This window comes from Vanessa tameamea, chromosome 15 (assembly GCF_037043105.1).
Source record: "Vanessa tameamea isolate UH-Manoa-2023 chromosome 15, ilVanTame1 primary haplotype, whole genome shotgun sequence".
NCBI classification, from domain to species: Eukaryota; Metazoa; Arthropoda; class Insecta; order Lepidoptera; family Nymphalidae; genus Vanessa; species Vanessa tameamea.
Window position 1 is genome coordinate 8285230 of NC_087323.1, and position 20159 is coordinate 8305388.

The 20159-nt window shown below is 30.6% G+C and overlaps 1 protein-coding gene across 1 annotated transcript; it reads right to left on the reverse strand.

Annotated features, from left to right (window-relative positions):
* Nucleotides 1–2331: 2331 nt before the first annotated feature.
* LOC113399674 (prisilkin-39-like) lies at nucleotides 2332–5092 on the reverse strand. Its single transcript, XM_026638857.2, has 2 exons — nucleotides 4942–5092; nucleotides 2332–4203 (listed from the first exon to the last, which is right to left on the reverse strand). Exons 1-2 carry the CDS (start codon nucleotides 4951–4953, stop codon nucleotides 2809–2811), a joined length of 1407 nt encoding a protein of 468 aa, XP_026494642.2. The 5' UTR covers nucleotides 4954–5092; the 3' UTR covers nucleotides 2332–2808.
* Between the last annotated feature and the right edge of the window lie 15067 nt (nucleotides 5093–20159).

Genomic DNA, 20159 nt, shown 5'->3' on the forward strand with positions numbered 1-20159 from the left:
CTAAATAATAAATTAGTTTATAACTTATATTTTACTTGGTAAGTGTTGTATTTTACAAGCCCAACATTGCTACCCGGATGGTAGGTAACAACCACTCATCACTTATTACATTGCTAAACAGCACTACGTAGTATTGTGTTCCGGTTTGAAGAACGAGTGAGGCACAAGTGTAAATACAGGCACAATATATCCGGAGATATTTTGCCTTTTTTGTTCCCAAAGTTGGTGGTGCGCAATGTCTTTCAGCGGTTGGGATCACTAAGCAACAGGTGACATTTGTCACATGTCACATTTGCCTGCCTACTGACCAATTATAAAATAAAACTGATATTCACAGGACACTTGCAGTTTAATTTATCTGTATATATGTAAATTATAAGTACAGCACTATTTATTAACACCACATTTGAAACACTGTATTCATTTATAAATTAACTCTCTATAGCTCTACATTTCACTACTCTATATTATGGACATTAATCCATTCTTTTATTTTTTTTTCTAATTTCTATATCCAAAGATAGAAAACTTATGAATTAACGCAATATTAATGTTTTCTAACAATTTATTTCTTAGTTCCGGTTACTGCATTTCATTCAAATGTAATGTCTGTCATTATATGAAATAAAATCAATAAAAACTAAATAAAGAAACAAGTTGCGTAATGATTTCAGCGAATTCGGAAGTGAACGCGTTTTACCAGTGGGATACATGCGCCGTCAACCGTGGAGACGTGAATCGCATGAATCACCAGTTTAGTTCATACTGCGACGTCTTTATGCCAAAAAAAACTAAATTTGTAACCAATGTTGTCGTTATTATATTCCACGGCTTTGCGAACTTATCATAAACGATAGATAAATTAGTAACTACAGTAACGATGGACAAACCATATTATTTCCAACGGTTGGTTGCGGGTTGGCGCATAGTCGATATATGTAATGTTAAATATTTCTTACAGTACCAATGTATATGTGCTGTGATAACTACCTACTTAGAAACTGGTGGCACATTTGCGAGTCCGCCTAATCGTCTTAAATAAAAACCGTTTCGTGTTTTTTTTATATTTATACGATATACAATATTGTTAGAGTGATATGTAAGTATTCTGTATTTGGTTTTGGAACAAGTGCACATAATTTTTGCAGATAAATAACTCTATTAAGTATTGTGATATTTTCTCTAGACTTTGAACCTCGTGAACGTGTCCCGGCTGCGACTGAGCGTGATAAAAACTTTTAGCCCATAGAAATAAAATATTTGGTTAAATAATCATACTAGTATTATAAGAAAGCGAATTAAATTTCTTGTTTCTGAATTCGTGCAAAAATTAAATTTCATCGTAGTGGTTTGGTAGTGGTATGGTATAATACATTAATTTATATATAGCTTATAATCTAAATTTAATTGAAAAGAAAAGCATGGTGCGCTGCAAAAACTAAAATATATATTAAATATATATATATATAACTTTACATTTGTTCTATGTATTTATTACGCAGAATTAATCCTTATCGAATTAAATAATATTTTATACATATTAAGAGCTAAATTAATATAAATTTTCTATTTTCATATACGCCATTAATGTTATTGATGCGTATAAAACGATAGAGAGTATTTTTATAATACAATCAGTATCTTGTCAATGGATCTCTATTAGTATTAGTTTGCCAACCATCAATATGAAACAACCAACAACTATGAATTTTACTTGTGTTGTAGAGCTTTATGCAAGCCCATCTCGGTAGTTACCACAAACTCATCATATATTCTATCAAAACAGCAAAATGTATTATTGAATTCCAATTTAATGCGTCTAACTAAAAAAAACAACAGACATAACATTTTAGACTCCAAGGTTGGTGACGCATTGGTATGCTATGTAAGAGATAATTAATACTTCTAACACTGCTATTGCCTATAGGTAGTGGTCACCACCTACCATCAGGTGGCCTATTTGCCGGTCCACCTAACTATATGACATAAATAAATGAATTAAAATCATCTTCATTCTGGTCGATAAATTAAGTTTAAGTGATTTTTTAAGTTTAAGTGAACTAATCGTATAATAATTTTTCGTTATAAACAATAAAAGTGTGAAATTAAATTATATATATAATGGTCAAATGTATTTATGGGTTTAAACAAATCGTTTAGAATAAAAGCGGCCAGTTTTAGTAACATCGGTTACAATTTCCCTCACTTTCTTATTAGTGAAACTAGCGATGCATATCAGATGTTGATTATTTAAGTTACGACATCCCGTGTCCTGTATTCTAACGATAAGAATTTGTTTTCTTAATCTAAAAGTGTAATAAAACAATAAAATATATTCAACAATGATTTATTTAAAAAAATAACAATCCTTAGTCAACTTGTAAACAATAAATAAACAATCCTAACACTAACTTTATTCACAGATATTCATATCGTATTCACGGTATAAAGATAACGTCTGATAATGGTCATTGAACTCTACTTAATCAATTTCCATCCAGATCAAAACTAGTTTCAAAGATGCGGATGTTATATAAACACATAGCATAATTATAACGGTGTTAGTAAATGGAAAGGTTCCTTACAGTATTCGATATGTATTCGAACGGCATGATTCAAATGTAAAAAAATACATATTGTTAATTAATTGTACCACAAATACAGTGTCCGAAAAAAACTGTAACACTTTAATTAAATTTCAATTAAATCATCACAATCACGCTTCACCCTGATAATTCAATTCACACACGAGGCAATTATTTACAGCATTATTTTTATAATGTACTCAGAGAAACTATAAAATTATAATTAGTGATGTCTGGGCTTTAGCTCCTCGCTGTATTTGATTGTATTGTATGAAGATTCGCTGTAAGAACCTTGAATATCCTTCGGAGGTGCGTAACGGGAACTGCTGTGTCCGCCGAAGCTGTATTTAGGGCCGGAAGAAAAAGAACTATGACCAGACACAGGACCTCTGTATGATGAACTTCCTGAACCGAAACTGGGGGAGGATTGCTTGTGGGATGTAACGTAGTAAGCAGGACTAGGGGCAGATGCTGAATGTACATTGCTTGATGAGTAAGATCCTGAAGGAGATCCGTATGTAGTTGCAGGAGGAGATGCTATTTGACCACTAGCAGAAAAAGCCGATGCGATTGACTCTAGAGAACCATATCCTTCGGATTTTGGGGGCAAATATGAGGGAGCAGCCTGTTTAGCTGAACCACCACTGTAGGCAGCTAACGATCCAAAGTTTAGGCCATGTCCACCTGACCCCAGTGAGCTAAGACCGTGACCACCAGCAGAATTTTGATAATTGGCAAAGGACGGAGCTCCATGAGACTGCGTGAGACCTGAATCACTTTGAACGGAAGCACCCAAAAATGTGGATGGCTTAAAGCTCGATTTACCAGGTGCAGCATAACTATTGAAACCCTTTAAAGATCCTCCTAATGATTGTCCAGAACCTCCAAAGGAGAAACCAGGAAGAGCATGTCCTGAATCACCTACAGGCAATGAAGCACCTTCAAACGAATGTCCAGATGCTGGTGCCCCATAACTGTAAGCGGCTTGATTAGCGGATGATTCAGGAGCGAATAAAACTGGACCAGTAGAACCAAATGTACCAAGACCTTTGGTACCGAGCGCATAGGCGGGAACGCCTCCTTGACCTTGTTCACCGAAGCTATATTGCTGGAATTTCGGACTACCGTAACTCAATTGAGGTAGTGCAATATCTTGACCAGCATGACCACCTTGACCAGCAAATTGATATAATTGGCCTTGACCATCTGATGATGGAAGGGCGATTGCTCCAGAGTTAATTCCGTGGGATAATTGACTCATCAGCTGAGACAGATCATTAGATACCAGACCTCCGTGACTAGGTTGTAAAGTAATCGGTGCAAGTTGAATAGTTGCATGACCGCTGCCTGGCAGACCCTCTTGTTGCAATTGATATGTTGCTCCTGAACCTTGATCACCGAAACTGTAGCTTGGTTTGGCTCCACCCACGCTGTATCCGGCTCCGATGCTAACAGCGCTGGCTTCCAGTTGGTTTAAGCCGGGTGCATTGTAATGATGAGAAGGGCCGCCGTGTTGTGGTAAATAACTGCCAGAAGTTTCTCTTTTATCTTTAGGTTCTTCTATCTTTGCCTTTATAGCCCATGTTGAAGATATGGTTAGTAGAGTTGCGAATACTACCTGTAAAAATAAAAACATTTCATAAATACTAAAATAGTAAAAGGATATAGATTTTAATACAACGAAAAGATATAGGGAAGCCTAATTATTTTCAATAAAATTCAATTTTACTTTCATTAATGCAAATATGGTACGTATCAAAAAACTTGTTTTCTACCATATACAAAACAACAGCCCGCATGGCGGTGTTCAAGATTATAACAGCCATTATAAATTTTATTTTCACTTTTACCGCTTTTACTTCGTATAAAAAATAACCTAAGCTCATGCAGGGTCAATTTGCATGCAATTAGTCTTCATCAACATAGTGTGAGTTATATGCATAGAAAGCATCAGTTAGGTACGCTTAATATTGATTTTGAAATTAAACGTGTAAAACTATATTCTAATTTAAGAATATTTTAATTAAACTGGATGAACGTATTGGATATGTTTTAAATTTTACTAATAATGAGTAGATGCTCTATTTAAAAAAAACAAAATGTAATAACACTAGAAACTCGAGTAGCTTATGTTGAACATAACAACTTTCTACCTATAGAAATAACAGCATTATAAAACACATATATTTTATTATATGTAATATTAATTGTAATTAAATTTTTGATGTGACATTATTGAAAGAAATTGATAATTTAATATAACGTATTCATTGACAGCTTTTAATACATCCTCTTATTAAAACCTACAAATGCACTTGACTCTATAAATGTTTATTATCACAAAACACGCACTCACCGTGAATTTCATTTTGTATGCTTATAAGAAAGTTAGGCAAGTTGACGAAACTAAATCACTATTTTCGAACACAGCACTAAAACGTTAATAAAACTGATCGAACGGCCGACTGCTACAGCCGCCGAATTTGTAATGTGATGTCGCAGTATTTTCACCGAATTTATAAGACAGCGACTGGTGGCCAGCACCCGCTTGTGCGCAGGCGCTTCGGGAGGGTAAAAGTGTATCGGAGGACCCTTTCACTGAACCGGCTGAAAGAATGGGAGCGAGCCATCGGGCTTCCGAGCCCAGCAATGAGGTAATACTTGAGACCGGAAGCATTGCGTCACCTGATCACGCTTAGATGCATTTATTGAGCGTCTTTCGAACATTGTGAGGCGCGGGTGTCAAATATCAAGATCGACGAACTGCACGTAACACTTATGGAACATAAACAAGTTTACAGTTAATTAAGACTTTATGAAGCCAAATATAGAATTGAGTTGTTGTATCTAAATAAAGAATACAGTACTTTACGGAACTTTACAAACCAACAGATTGTTTTAAACGAACAGAAATATACTTTTATTTAAAGTAATTTCAGATATTTCTTTTAATGATTTAAATATTTCTCATTTATAATACATATCGTATATGCGTGATTTGATGAATATTTTTTGAGATACTTTAATACTACCAAAATTTTTTGTAAATTTTAATGAAGTCGAACTTACATGAAACACTAATTTTAATTATTATCTTCGTGCTCTTCTCACCAAATATGTTGTTGTGGATAAATTCAAACCGATCTGCAGAATCTCTTAGTGATGTGAACAGAATTTGTAATATTCTTATGCACTTTCATTCTCGTGACTGTTGACATCACGAGGCGTGAACAGCAAAGTAATTTTTCTTTTCAAAGAACTCGCCTACAGATGTGTTGTATCGACATTAAATATGAAATAACTAAGTAAACGACTACAGTTGGTGTATAATACTCGTATATGAATCGATAGATTATTACCCCAAACTCGCTTTAACTGACAACGGCTCCAAAGCACCTGAATAAATAACGTAAATATTTAAGTAAGAATTAGGTTATATATTATCCTTACAACCTTTTCTTCAACATAATTTAAATTATTGTTTATAGTTGTTTAGTTTACAAATTATAAAAGTATATTAAAATTTCAAGGGATGTAACATATTGGCTCCCAACGTTGGCGGCGTATTGGTGTAATGTATTATTTCATAGAGCGCCAATGTCTAGGGGCGGTAGTGACCACGTCCGCCTACCTTTTACATAAAAAAAATATATGTATATAATATTAAATTCAGTATTATTTTTGTTTTTTGTTTTAAGTGGATTGTGGTAATAAAAGTTTAATGGTTTTTCAATTAAATATGTATAAGCCATTTTTATTATACATAACGCCTCTATAACTATACATAACCTCTATTATTCTTAAAAATCTATTGTACATTTGAACTTAAACATATTTAGTATATTTCTTACAACATAGATATGCGATTTAAATTACATAGACTCTAATAATAAGCTAATATAGGAAATCATATAAGCTAGGAATAGAAACGTATCGGTTACATTAATAATAAATATAAAACGGAACTAGGATAGCAAATTACTCGTTGTATAATTTAACTTGTTACAATTTAATTTGTTACTAGCTATAATGTAATGTAATCAGTTACGAAAAGTGCGATAACATTACAATGAACTCGCTCAAGATATTATACAATAAATTAACGCCTGAGTAGCCTTCTCAAAAAGAATTAAATTTATTGTTGCAATATAACACATAATAATAGCTTTTATATTATATATTTCCACTAACAATGTAATCGAAAATAATTCGCTAGAGTCGTTAAGACACAGCGAAATTATAAATACTGCTCGCTGTTTTATATATGTATATATAAATCATTTAGCCTAGATGGCCCAGTGCTTAAAGCACCATAACATTAAATAAGAATCTGGATTCAAACTTCAAACACAGGCAAGCATCGCTGATTTGTCATCTTTATACCTCATATAATAATGAGGTATTTCCAGGCTGCTAGTTACAAAGACATGTCAAATAATGTATTTATAAATATATATCAAATAAAAGCTAATATTATCATACACATAGACCCCGACATCAAAATAATTGAAATGTTACAAAGATCTATGTTAACCTACATATAAACAAATTTGTATTTTACGTTCAACCACCTCCGAATACAACCATTGTTCAATAAACTACTTTTATTTATAAAGACAATACATATTACATAACACTATTGTCTTCAATTGATCAAATTCCAAATTCGTACCGTTTCATTGTTATAGAATGTATCAATACATTATATAAACAAAATAAAAGGCAAACTTGACACAATAAATATAAAATAGATTGTTTTAGATGATTATTAATAGACATTAATGGTAGTAATAGAGACTACTAATTAAGATTAATAGGAATGAGATTATACATGTACAATGTATGTTATACTAATAACAGAAACACATTAAATAAGCTCTTTTTTTAATATTACCTAAAAATGCTCGCTTACAGTCTTAGTATATATATTTATATATATAATTATACACATAACTTATATAATATAATATTTTGTTTATAGGATCCATTCAATTGGTATAAAATATTCACCGTGACTTGATCCTACTTCGTATCTAAAAAGTGATTTCAATAACAATTACATTTTATATTTTCTTATTTGATTCACGTTTTATCAAGCTCAGCGGCTCGACCGGCTAAAGTACATTATATAAAATTTTAATAAAACCATGAGAAGTGATTGCCGGCATTTGTAATTTCCTTTTTTACTAGCAATTTTTTCCGCTATTACGAATAGTTAAAAAAAAACCTTTGTGCCTTTTTTTAGATGATAGTTCTATTCAAAGGTATTATTTTAATTTATTTAATTTGTTCTTTCATGTCCATGAAAATGTTGTAATGACAGAAAATATTATGAAATATACGTTATATATATATATTATTATATATTTCATACATAATACTGAGAATTCTTAAAAAACCGATTCTATTGGTTATATCAAGAATTTTTATCCAAAACTTTCAGGATCTCCAGCGCTATATGCGAGCCACTTGACCTACGAAACATTGACGATTTACATGCACTTGAAAGAATTATTCAAATTGGAAATAACAAAAAATAGGCTTAGCAATCTAAAATTGACATAAACATATTTTAGTAATTTACAATAAGTAATAAATATTGTCTATGAATAATTTGCTATCTATAATTTTCTATTCATGTTCGTTCAATTAATTTCTTAAATACGCCTCATTCCTTTTAAGATAGAGGTCTTTGCTGTTAACAAAAACAAAATCTAAAATTGTATTTACTATTTTGATATTTTATTTTTGCCTAATAAGAATAACTTAAACATTTGTAGAACACCATCAAGATTAAAAGAAAAATTATGACCTAGTAACTACATATATAAACAGTAGGAAATCGCGGCGTGCCTGTATTCTACATAAGATTGAAAAACTTTGTGTCCAGACTAACGTCACTATAAACAAATAAAATATTTAAATAAATGGTTTTTTAGTGAAATAATTTATTTAATAAATATAATATTCAAATCAGTAATGTAGAACAAATTACATTCGCGCACTACATTTGTTTCAATGCGCGCCAATCTTGTTATTTGCCTAGAGCGCCGAGTGCCTTGCTAAGGTAGGCGGTAAATTTAATATAACATTATTAGCGGCCCATTAAATATAATAAACTACTTTATTACGGAAATTATCATATCATTAAAGTTAGTTTTTATCGCGGATTTAACGTTTTATTGACAATTTTAGATTATTAATCTAAATATAATTTTGTAATTATTATTTCAAAAATTGAGCTTCACAGACATTTTAATTCCTGACCGATTAAAAAACATCAATGTGAAAGTTAAGAATTAAGTAAAAACATTTAATTAAAATTTCCCTTCTATTGTCTAAAACATTTTCTTAACGTTTTTATTATGACGCCATTTAACTAGGCGTGGTGGATCGTGTATTTTTGCACTAATTATCCAAACACGCTATTGTAAAAATGATCTATTTGATTATATTAGTTTGATTAATATAATTATTACATTAATTTATATAAATATGCATAAATACGATAAATATATTTCCATCGAGTTGTGTGCAAATAGCATTATCTGTCCATACTTTGTTTACTTGGTCGGAGCAGTAGATGTCGTTTTTCGATATTTAAATTATTGGCTGCGTTATTCAATGTGTAAATTACGCGTTTTTTGTTCTTTTTTGTGAATATACTAAATATATAATTTGGTCAAACAAATAAATATAGTCTCACGAACATGCTAAACGATGCGTATCGATGGTATGTCAATACTTCGATCATATACCAACTAAATTATTTTAACACAACATTAACCTTAGTCTGAGCATTTATTGCTTACATTATTTTCAGATACAAAACCACTTGGTTATAATAAAATAAAATCTCCCAAACGTCAACCATCCGGTTTCAATATCATTCCACAATACATTGTCTTATAAATTGTAAACGTCTTTTGACGTTTAATTGACGTTTATCAATTACTAGCTTTGACTCGCGTTTTCACTCACATCTGTTAAATTTGGATACTACGAAAACTCATATCTGTTTCATAGTTTGTGATATTAGTTGATGTTAATTATTGCTGCTTCGCAAATGAACCTAATGAATAAATGAATGAAGTTGTATAAAGGTGTAAATTTATGTAAAGATTAGAAACGACGCTTTTATCGAAAACATCATATTTTTAATATTACGCTCAACAAACACGGTAACTCGTTACAAAAACAATTACATAAAATAAATAATGTATAAGAGTGTAAAACATTATTAAACTTTTACATTTCTAGTGATTAGCAAATTTTCATAATTACAATCTTAATTAATACATAATTATTGATTACATAATTAGTATGTAAATTGTTCACTCTAACAGCGAGGGGGATTCCTATAAATGTTGGTATACAAATGGATTCATTTTACTACGTCCGTATAATTATATTTAATTAAAATTTACAATTCACACTGATTTGCACCGTGATGATAGAATTCGTAAATCTAAATCTAAAACCAAAGATAGTAGGATAAAACTTTACTTCATATATGTTTATTATACGAGTATCTTGTGCTATGCAAAGTTAAACATTATAACCTCAACTTTACCTTATTATCTTGCATTTACAATCAAACATGCAAAACCCGCAGTATAATATTTACGACCTAAACATCCTTCGCTATCTCTTTAAGAAGATAGGATGATTTTATATCACAGCTATGTGATACAAAAACTTGCTGTTAATTACTTAGAATTCATAAAATAATAATTTTACATTATAAATTACGCCTAGCGGAGCGTGCTTGGAACAGGTAGTTAGTATGTTAATTTATTATGAGCTAAGCATTTAGTAAATCTCTATTTGAAACATTTTCAATTTAAATACAGATCACGTAATAACTTTACTGACGCGAATAAGTTAAGGAGTGTTTTTATTGCAGAGTGCTCGAAAAGAAACTGAGGCATGATTCATCTTGATACGACGCCAGGAAGTTGAGCAACAAAGAAAAGTGTTCCTCAATTTGCAATATTTATGTACATATCTTATAAAATAAACAACTTAGAAAACAGTTAATTTAAAACTAGATTAATTATTTACTATATTTAATTAATGGGTGTTATATATTACTAATATTATGAATTTAATAATGCATGTATAAAATATTTACATTTTAATTTTTAAAAAATCGCGTCGCAGATGTGAATTGAGTACGACATCGACTTGTATTTTGTTAACAATTTTTTAAAATATTAAAAAATATATTTTCCTACTTGGCAGTTAACACTAAACTTTTAAATAATAAAAATAAAGATGTCGGGCCCCGCACCGTCTTATACCATAACTGTACTAGGAACGTGTCAGACAAAGAAATATTCCTTGACCGTTCCGTCACAATAACTGTATGAATTTCAATATTGTATATTGACAATAAAGATCAATTAAAACTAGAAACTTGTTAACGTTTCCATTTACAATAAATAAATAATAATGTTACCACACCAAGCTTACATAAATAACATCGTCCGATACAGATGAATAGTTATATATAAGTAATTCTATTATTTTTTTACGTTTAGCTATTATTATTTATTTACAAGTGGAAATGTGAATTCACTTTGGTTAGAAACGTTTTATTGCGAACACTCCATAGACCTTGCTTGTTACATTATAATCTTAGGAAGTCATTACAAGCGGCTGATGTTAGACAAGTCAATGTACGTTCTTCCGTTCAGATTGACGCGTATAGTATGCATACTTACAGTATTATGAGCAACTAGGACATCGTTTTTGTATACTGTAGCCTAATGTACTCATTATAATAGTACATATATCCGATCATCACGTATGAAAAAAATAGTTAAGAGGAGTTATTCCTAAACTCATACAACCGACGAGATTATAACTAGTTTTAGTAATAGGAATAGCATTCATTTGGCCGACTTTCTATTGCGGTCGGTTTTGATGTAACTTATTTTTTTTCTGTGCAATTTAATAATGCTTAACGCTTACTACTTTGTTCGCTAAAAGTAATTTGTCACTTACAAACTTTTCGCAGAAAACATTAATGAGTTAAAGTTATGTAATATAATCATAAAAGCACATCTGCTCTTGTAATTTCTTAATATATTAAATCATATATCTCTTAACTATTTGTGTATTTCGATAGCTTAAGTGGAATTGATTTTATACTAACTATATTCAGTTAACTTTATTAAAATATATACATATGTCATAAACCAAACATACCTACTGCGATAAGCAAATAAAACAATCATGTTATTTACATCAAAAATATAAAAATAAAGTGCAACCAAAATACGAGTCTATTATTTATATACTTTTATACTCGTAAATAACTAGTGTAAAAAATATATACTTTTACTAATGTAAGATTGTCATTATTAGAAATGTGTAATATTTTATTGATTATAATATATCACAGCTCTTAGTAACGTTACGTATGTTTAAATTCTTAATGATCACATATTTTTAACATCATTTTCGACCATTTATTTTCAGAAGATAATAATATTTTAAAGTACTCTATTAAGAATTTAATAGATTTAATCTCAGGATATTATGTAACTACATACGATTAAGTATAAAATTATACAACGAAAGTGTAAATTACGGTTATTTACTTATATACAACTTAAAAATTTGCTCAAATCTGTCCAAAAACAAAAATTTCTCTTACTCAACTAATACTAATAACGCCCTTAAATTTATCACTGCATCAGAAATTCAACTTGAGCGCGACTAGGATTATTTTAAGACTAATTGATTTTACCTATTCGTTATTTGTCTGCGACAATTATGTGCAAAATATTCTGTCAATGTCACATAATACGAAGCATAATATTATATTGCTCATAAGGCTTAGAATTATGCAAGTTTTATTATGGTACATACTATCAACTTGTATGTTATTTATTGACAGCATTGTTATTCTTATTTAATGCATAATTTATCACTTTGAGTAGCTTTTGTACCACAAAGCCTTTAATCTTTGTAGAAGACAAAACCAAGTAAAGAGTGCACTTCATTACACCATTTTATAAATTACCAGTATTATTCCTCGACAATACCGTAACTAAGTTTTTTTTATGTATATATTGTTTATGTAAGTTTTAGTATTACATACAAATCTTAGTGACCGGAATCACACGGTGATCTGAACCCGGAAAAGCGAAGTGTATTTAAAACTATAGCCAATTGTACAAAGGCGATTGAATAATAGTGTAACAACTTCCTCGACTTTCCAAAAGTCCTGTCTCCTTCAATTGGTTCCTATTGGTTATTGCAGCGTATTATGTAACTGGATGACCGTCCTTTCTATCTTTTGTATTGCTCCAAACTGGTACTCAATAAATATATAAACCTTCTGCTACATCCGTTATTATAAAAAAATTGGGCTTTATATTTTAAGAGCGCTGTCATACTGTTGTAAGAAAATCGTGACTCATGTTTTGCAAGTGTAGAAAAAAATTGTATGTTTTTACATCATACCATCTAATACTACAAATAAATTTAAATAAAATTTACGATTAAGTGAATTAGGCTTATAAATCAATAAAATAATTAAAATAAATATATTTTTTGGGATTGTGATTGAGAAAACTATCTGTGAAGTAGGTTATACTACAGTAAAATAAAAGGTATTATCTCCATATTTTGTAGGTACTTATCTTACAATTAATATTGTAAATCGCACGTTCATTTTAACAATCTGAAAGACATTTAAAGTTGTAATTTTTAACAACGTTACCCAGACTCTTTTACTTGTTTGTTTATTTTTAAATTACGGCACAGATTATATAAGCCTTTCAAAATAGTATTTTAAGTAAACTCAACTTTCGTTCATATGCATATTTCTAATTTGATTAATTATATTTATTTACAATTAATAATTATATAAACAATAATAATTTCAGGAACTGTACCACTTAAAATCAAGCTTGTCTATATTAAGAAATGTATTAATTTTGAGTCGATACTTGTCAATAGTTTTGTAATATTATTGCTTATGTTTAGAAAAAGTAAACCACGACACTATTGTAAATAAAATTATGAAATTTTATCACAAATTTAGCAAATATATTTCATATGATACAGAACAATTTACAAAATTACGTCGCGTATGTTATACTCCCATTTAAGTCAACTGACCACTTTTACTATCACTTGAAAATTGGAATCGCGCAATCTATACATAACGAAACTGTAACGGAGCCATTTCTACACATGGAATACTTTTACAATTACAGAAAATATTGTATGATTACAATATTAACAATTGTTAAACTTTGCTCAGAGAAATAAAAATCGAAATAAAAAAATAATATATTATCTGTTCCGAACGTTATAGATTTATTTAGTATACTAATTGATTACATTATCAATTTGTATAGTAAATAAATCGATTATGTCATGTCATGTCATGCCAATGTCATTAGAATCCAACCAGTCGTTCAAGCTATTTTTTTTTATATCATTCCCCTACAGCTATACTACTTGGTAGGGCTGGATAGGTACCACCCACTCATCAAATATTCTACCGCTAAACATAAAACAACAGTACTTCCGGTTTGAATGGTGAGTGAGCCAATGTAACTACAGACACAAGGGACATAACATCTTAGTTCCCAAGGTTGGTGGCGCATTGGCGTTGTAAGGACTGGTTAATATTTTTTACAGCGCCATTGTCTATGTCACGTTGGTGACCACTTACCATCATGTGGCCCATATGCTCGTTCGCCAACTTATGCCAACGCAATAAAAAAAAACTTTTAACAACTTGTCTTTTTTGTATTATGCGTGTTGATATATCATTAATAATTATATTAATACTGTATTATATGAACTTACGTAATACCATAGCTGCAATACGTTTTAATGACTATCTTAATTACACTTTTGCGTCTTTGTTCGAACGAGATAAAGTTTACACCCTAAAACAAATTTTCGCATTTATTATATAATAAATGCAAAAATTAGATAGATTATTATTATTACGTATTATTTTTGACCTTTTAGCGCATCAGGAACTAATAGAATCTAAAGATAAATTTCAATACAATGGCGTGACATCACAGATCCTATAACCTATAACATTTGGAATGCTTCTTATCTTAGAACTTAATAAACAGGTTATATACCATAACATTCTCTCTTGATATTAAAAGTATACGAACAGAGTCGTGGGATTGCACTAATACTTACAAGTGATCACAATGTTGCCAGTGACTACTATTTAATGCCATAATAATTTCTGAGTCGTGAACATATTTTTCAACTGATACTATCTAATTTTCTGAAAAATTCGATATGAGTTAAAATAGTAAAACAAAAATTTATGACAACTTCTTCGGTAACTTAACATTTCTATAGATCTAAATTACATATATTTTGTTATATTAATATATAATCGAACCGTTACATAATGGAAACTATTTATGTTTCTAATAAAATATTTTATGAGCGTTGTTTATGCAAATAAATTCTCCATATATGGCAATGTCTCAACGATGAGACAATTTCTACCATAATATACTTTCTCAACGTTTTGCCTACATAATGGTCGCCGCGATTAGAGACCGCATTTTTTTTCCATTTTTAAGATAAGCATGATTTTATAATGCATAGTTTTTGTATTGACTACGTAGCTGTTAAAGCATTTAAAGTAGGTCAAAATTTTCATTCTATTATCTGTTATAAATCTGATTTAATTAAATAAGTTATTTTAATGCTACCAATTCGGAATGAAGTTTCCAGAACTAAGAATCGAAGGAAAACTCAACAGTTAATTCTGTGAGACTAGTTTCGATATATAAAAAAATTGAAGGTTACGTAGAATAATATGTAATATATAATTATTAACTATTATTATCTGTCTCAAATTGAAAAATAATATACGTTGATGCGTATTGAACGCATTTTGATAATTAAATCACAACACTTTTTGGTATTGAACAAATAAATATAACTAAATATCATTTTGATCGGTCGATTGTGTGAAGTTTATATATAATACATTATTTATATATTAGCTTATCACTACACATTTATTTTTTGGATTATGAGTGAATGTGAATAATTATTACAGAGAATGAAAATGCCTTAAAAATATACTTAGCAAAGAAACGTTGATTATTCTGAAGTAATCTAGAATTGGAATATTTTTGTAATTATCATTTCAATTAAATTCTATAATCAATGCAATAAGGATATTTTAAGATAGATAGATAGAAGATACCCACTATACAAAAATGTAGGTAAGTAATAAAACAAAAAAATAATAATATGACAGTGCGTTTATTGAGATATGTATACATAAGAATTTGGATATGCCAATGACTTCGATAGTGTCCGGACGGGTAAAGCTGGTTGTCTAGTTTTCTATGGATTGTTTAGAAAAACCGATGTTGTTTAGTAGACGCCGACATACCCGGGGGAAATGAAGCGACCGAGTCCGTCGAATCCATTCACAACAGTTGGTCCAGCTACAACGGTCTGCAATATGATTAAGCAATGAGTAAGAACTGATTCAGAAAGAATTAAAATCAGACAAATTAAAAAACATTTCGAATGTTCTACGTAGGAGTACGTCAGCTTAATTCAAAAGTATTTTAAACGGTCAGAGGGGTGTAGTTTTACATAGTATTTAGTACACAGTAAAGAATTCATTTCTGAAATAGCATATATATTAAGCTATTTGTTAACAGATTCATTCAATGATCATACATAGATATTCATGATTAATTTTGTCTTTTCCAATTATTTATCATTATTATCAATGAACTGCTAACATTGCAACGCTGCAACGTATTGCCTTTGGCAACAATTATCGGCTCATTTATATAGAAAAAATCAGTATATAAAATTGTTTGTCTTTATATTAAATATTAAGCGTGATCTGTCTCGATAAATAACACTCTTCCTGCCAATAGTTATGTCAACAATATGGGTTTTATAAGTGTTTGTCTTACCCGAGAACCGATAGCGGGTGCAACGTAGCCGGGCCAAACCAGCTGAGGGGCAGCAGCCGTCAGCGCAACGAAGCAGAGGAAGAAGAACACCTATAAATTTAAATATAAAACGGGATCATTTTGAGACTCCAACAACAATTGTAAATTTTTCAACTCAATCGAATGAACGATGCAAGAATATATGTAGTTTAAACAGAACCAAACCATATATGCAACAATATACGAATGAAGTATGGTATAATCGTATAGGCTTTATCGACTAACAGTGATGTAACAATGAACCAGATTGAGTTCTGACAAAACAAAATTTTCCCTAAATTTATAAAAAAGATCATATTTCCAGTAAACTTGTGGATATAAATGTTTCGCTATAGGAATAGAGAATACACTGTTGCACCAATGAGATACAAATAATACCAATCTTAACTGGATCCAGTTAGATCTAGCTGATGGACAAATAGTTGATTTTCAAAAATGTGAAAAATACTAGAAAAGTCGCATGTTACAATTTCGATTATAGATTCAATAAAACAAAGTATACATTATAATATATTGTCTTCGATGCATTAATTAGCTACATGAGGCTTGTTATTTATAAAAAAATACAATTATTAATTAATTTTATTATAATAATTTATGTAATAATAATAAAATAAAATATGTATACGTACGAGGAATTTCATTTTGAAAGTAGTGAATAAGTTGGGTAGATCTCACTAGAACTGCTCAAAGGCCTTCTGAGTGCAAACTATGCTGATCTACGGAAGACAGACACATTATATAGGGCTCTAGAAGGTCGCAAACCAGTCCTACGGTAGGTATCCCTAACCACCTCCTAAGGTCAATACTGATCTGAATGGCTAATGAAATACCTGTCTTCAAGAAAAAATGGTTCACTCGCTTCGTACTAGCTAATCGGTTACAGATATGGTAACAATAATAATTTATTACATCAACTTTGACAGAATAAACATCTGTTGGCATTCGTTACTAGTATTCGGGCTATAACCATAATTTCTCATTAAGGTAATCGTATTCGATATTGAGTAATGAAAAAATTAAATATAGTTTAACGATCGCTGAGAAAACTGTGGGAAATCACTCGAATTCTAAAGTAATAAGGTGTCTTACACACTTTATAAGTCCTTATGAGTGAATTTATTTTCATGTAATCGACGCAATCGGCACAGCTTTACGTGATCATAATGTACATATAATTTTATTTGTATGATACTTTGACATAATAAGAAAACAAATTACGGAACAAAACACCTCATAAACAAAATAATTAACATTTCTCGCTTCAATTTACCACAAATAGCTTTTCTCATATTATTGGTATTTTATTGTTGAAAGTTATCGTAGATCGATCAATATAGATGGTGTTTGACTCATAGTAGAACTAATGAAATTATATTGCGAAATTAACTACACAGCACGGACAGCGGCATAAAAATTAAGCAAAACAAATGACAATCGCCCGAATAGTAGTGAGACTGAATGTGAGCAAAAATACAACATACATACAATACATACAAAAAATCCCGTTCAGAACTTGACAAAATGAATATTTATTTATCACAGCAAGACCTACCGCGACACAATCAGCTAACGCTCACCCCTTCAAATGATTACCCTCGAATTATTGGAAATTATAATCAAACGCCATAAAATAATTTTATATTTTTTAAACTCCCGGGCCAATTTGCCTAGCGGCAATTTAAAGTGAATTGGAAATTAGTTAAGGCAAAGATAATCTATCTCTAGCTTTCTAACCCTACATTCGCCGATAAATATTAAATCCAATGAACAATCGTCACTTTAACGGCCTTACTATCGTGACGTACGTCTTCCTACCTTCGACATCACTAATGATATTTTCAGTCCCTCTCTAATAAAATATGAATATACAGTTTAATTTTGTATTAGTTGTTTTCATAAATTATGATGATGATGATCGATGAATGCATATATAAAATTAAAATCACATCTTCACATTGCCAGTCACCAGAAAGCATTCGAGCAACAATAAAGACTAAGGTCCCAATCTCTTTAAAAAAATAAGATAAAAATATCCCAATTGTGGGACATTTATGTGCCATTTCTTATATAACACTACAACATACAAACATACGATTATAAAATTGATTAATAACGTGTCAGTTTAAGAAATCAATATCTGATCAAAATTAGTATTAGCGAAAATTACAAGTAAGGCGTCAGTTGCCTTAATTTTATTTGGCCATATTGATAATGGACTGGATTTGGGCAGCGATAGCCTTGTTCAGTACAAAAACCTTTAAAAAAATCAATATTAGTACAACATTGGTTAGGACAAACATAAATCTATTCCTAAAAATTTAAATAATTTATTTCCATAACATTGCAAGCAAAAAAATATATAGGTATATTGAAAAGTTATTTATAATTTACTAGCGAACAAAATAAACAGCTTATAGAGTAAGGTCTAGTTACGTAAAATAGTATTTTTACGTTATTATCATACACGTTATTATATTGGAGTTCACATTGACATGATTGTCTTTGTTTGCGTCTAAGAAATACTTATTCAAAACAAGATTGAAATGTAGGCGTTCCTCATAACTTATTAACATACCTAACCTGTCTTTACTGTAACGAGCGAAGATTAACGCAAGATTAAAACATTTTACCTTATTTTGTTCGCAAGCAGGCATAAATAACTAAGATTTATAAAAAAACACGAAACGCCTTATTTGTTAGAAATAATTATTTCTGAAGCTTTGCGTGTCAAATTAAATCGCATACAAAATATATTTCTCATATTTCTTTCCGTGTCTTGTTAACAGCTGTTACACTTCGTGTCAATTGTATGGTTTTTTTTTTTCATATACATATATACTCGGAAGTTGGCAGATTGACAAATGGTCCACCTGATGATAAGTTGTCACCAGCGTCCAGAAACATCGACTCTCCTCTTGTGTCTGTGTACCTTTTTACATACACACATTCAAAAATAGTAATGTATGCGCAATTATGAGAACTACCACACGTCACGGCGACCGTACCGTGACCGTGTATCGCCGTCGTCATCTACTATAAACAAAGTCTTGACGCGGCAACCGTCTTTACAGTCATTGAGTTATCGTAAGACCAAACTGTTGTCAACTGTCTGGTAATGATATTAAATAAATATTTTTTTAACAGTATTAAAAATATTATAGTATAGTATTGGTACTATGTTTGTCGATATTCTCTAGCATTCATATCTCATTAAAATTGATAACTGAATATACACAAGTACAATATTTACGGTCTACTATCGCTCAGCGGCGGCGGTCGCAGTTTTGTTAAGGTACCAGGCGTCATTATTAAAATGTACGAAAAAAATATGTACTTCTTTTGCATCGATGTCATCAGCGTTGACTTCCTAACATACTTGAAAATATATTTCATCTATTATACAATGCTATAACTTTGATGGTAGCCGTCAAATGAAATTTTTCGTTTTCCTGCGCTCGCTCTATACAATTCAATACATAACTATTAAGACGGTTGTTGCATTGAAACCACGACTTTGTATTGTGTGACGACGGGCGACAATCGGTCACGGCACGGTCGCCACATCTGGTGAAAACTG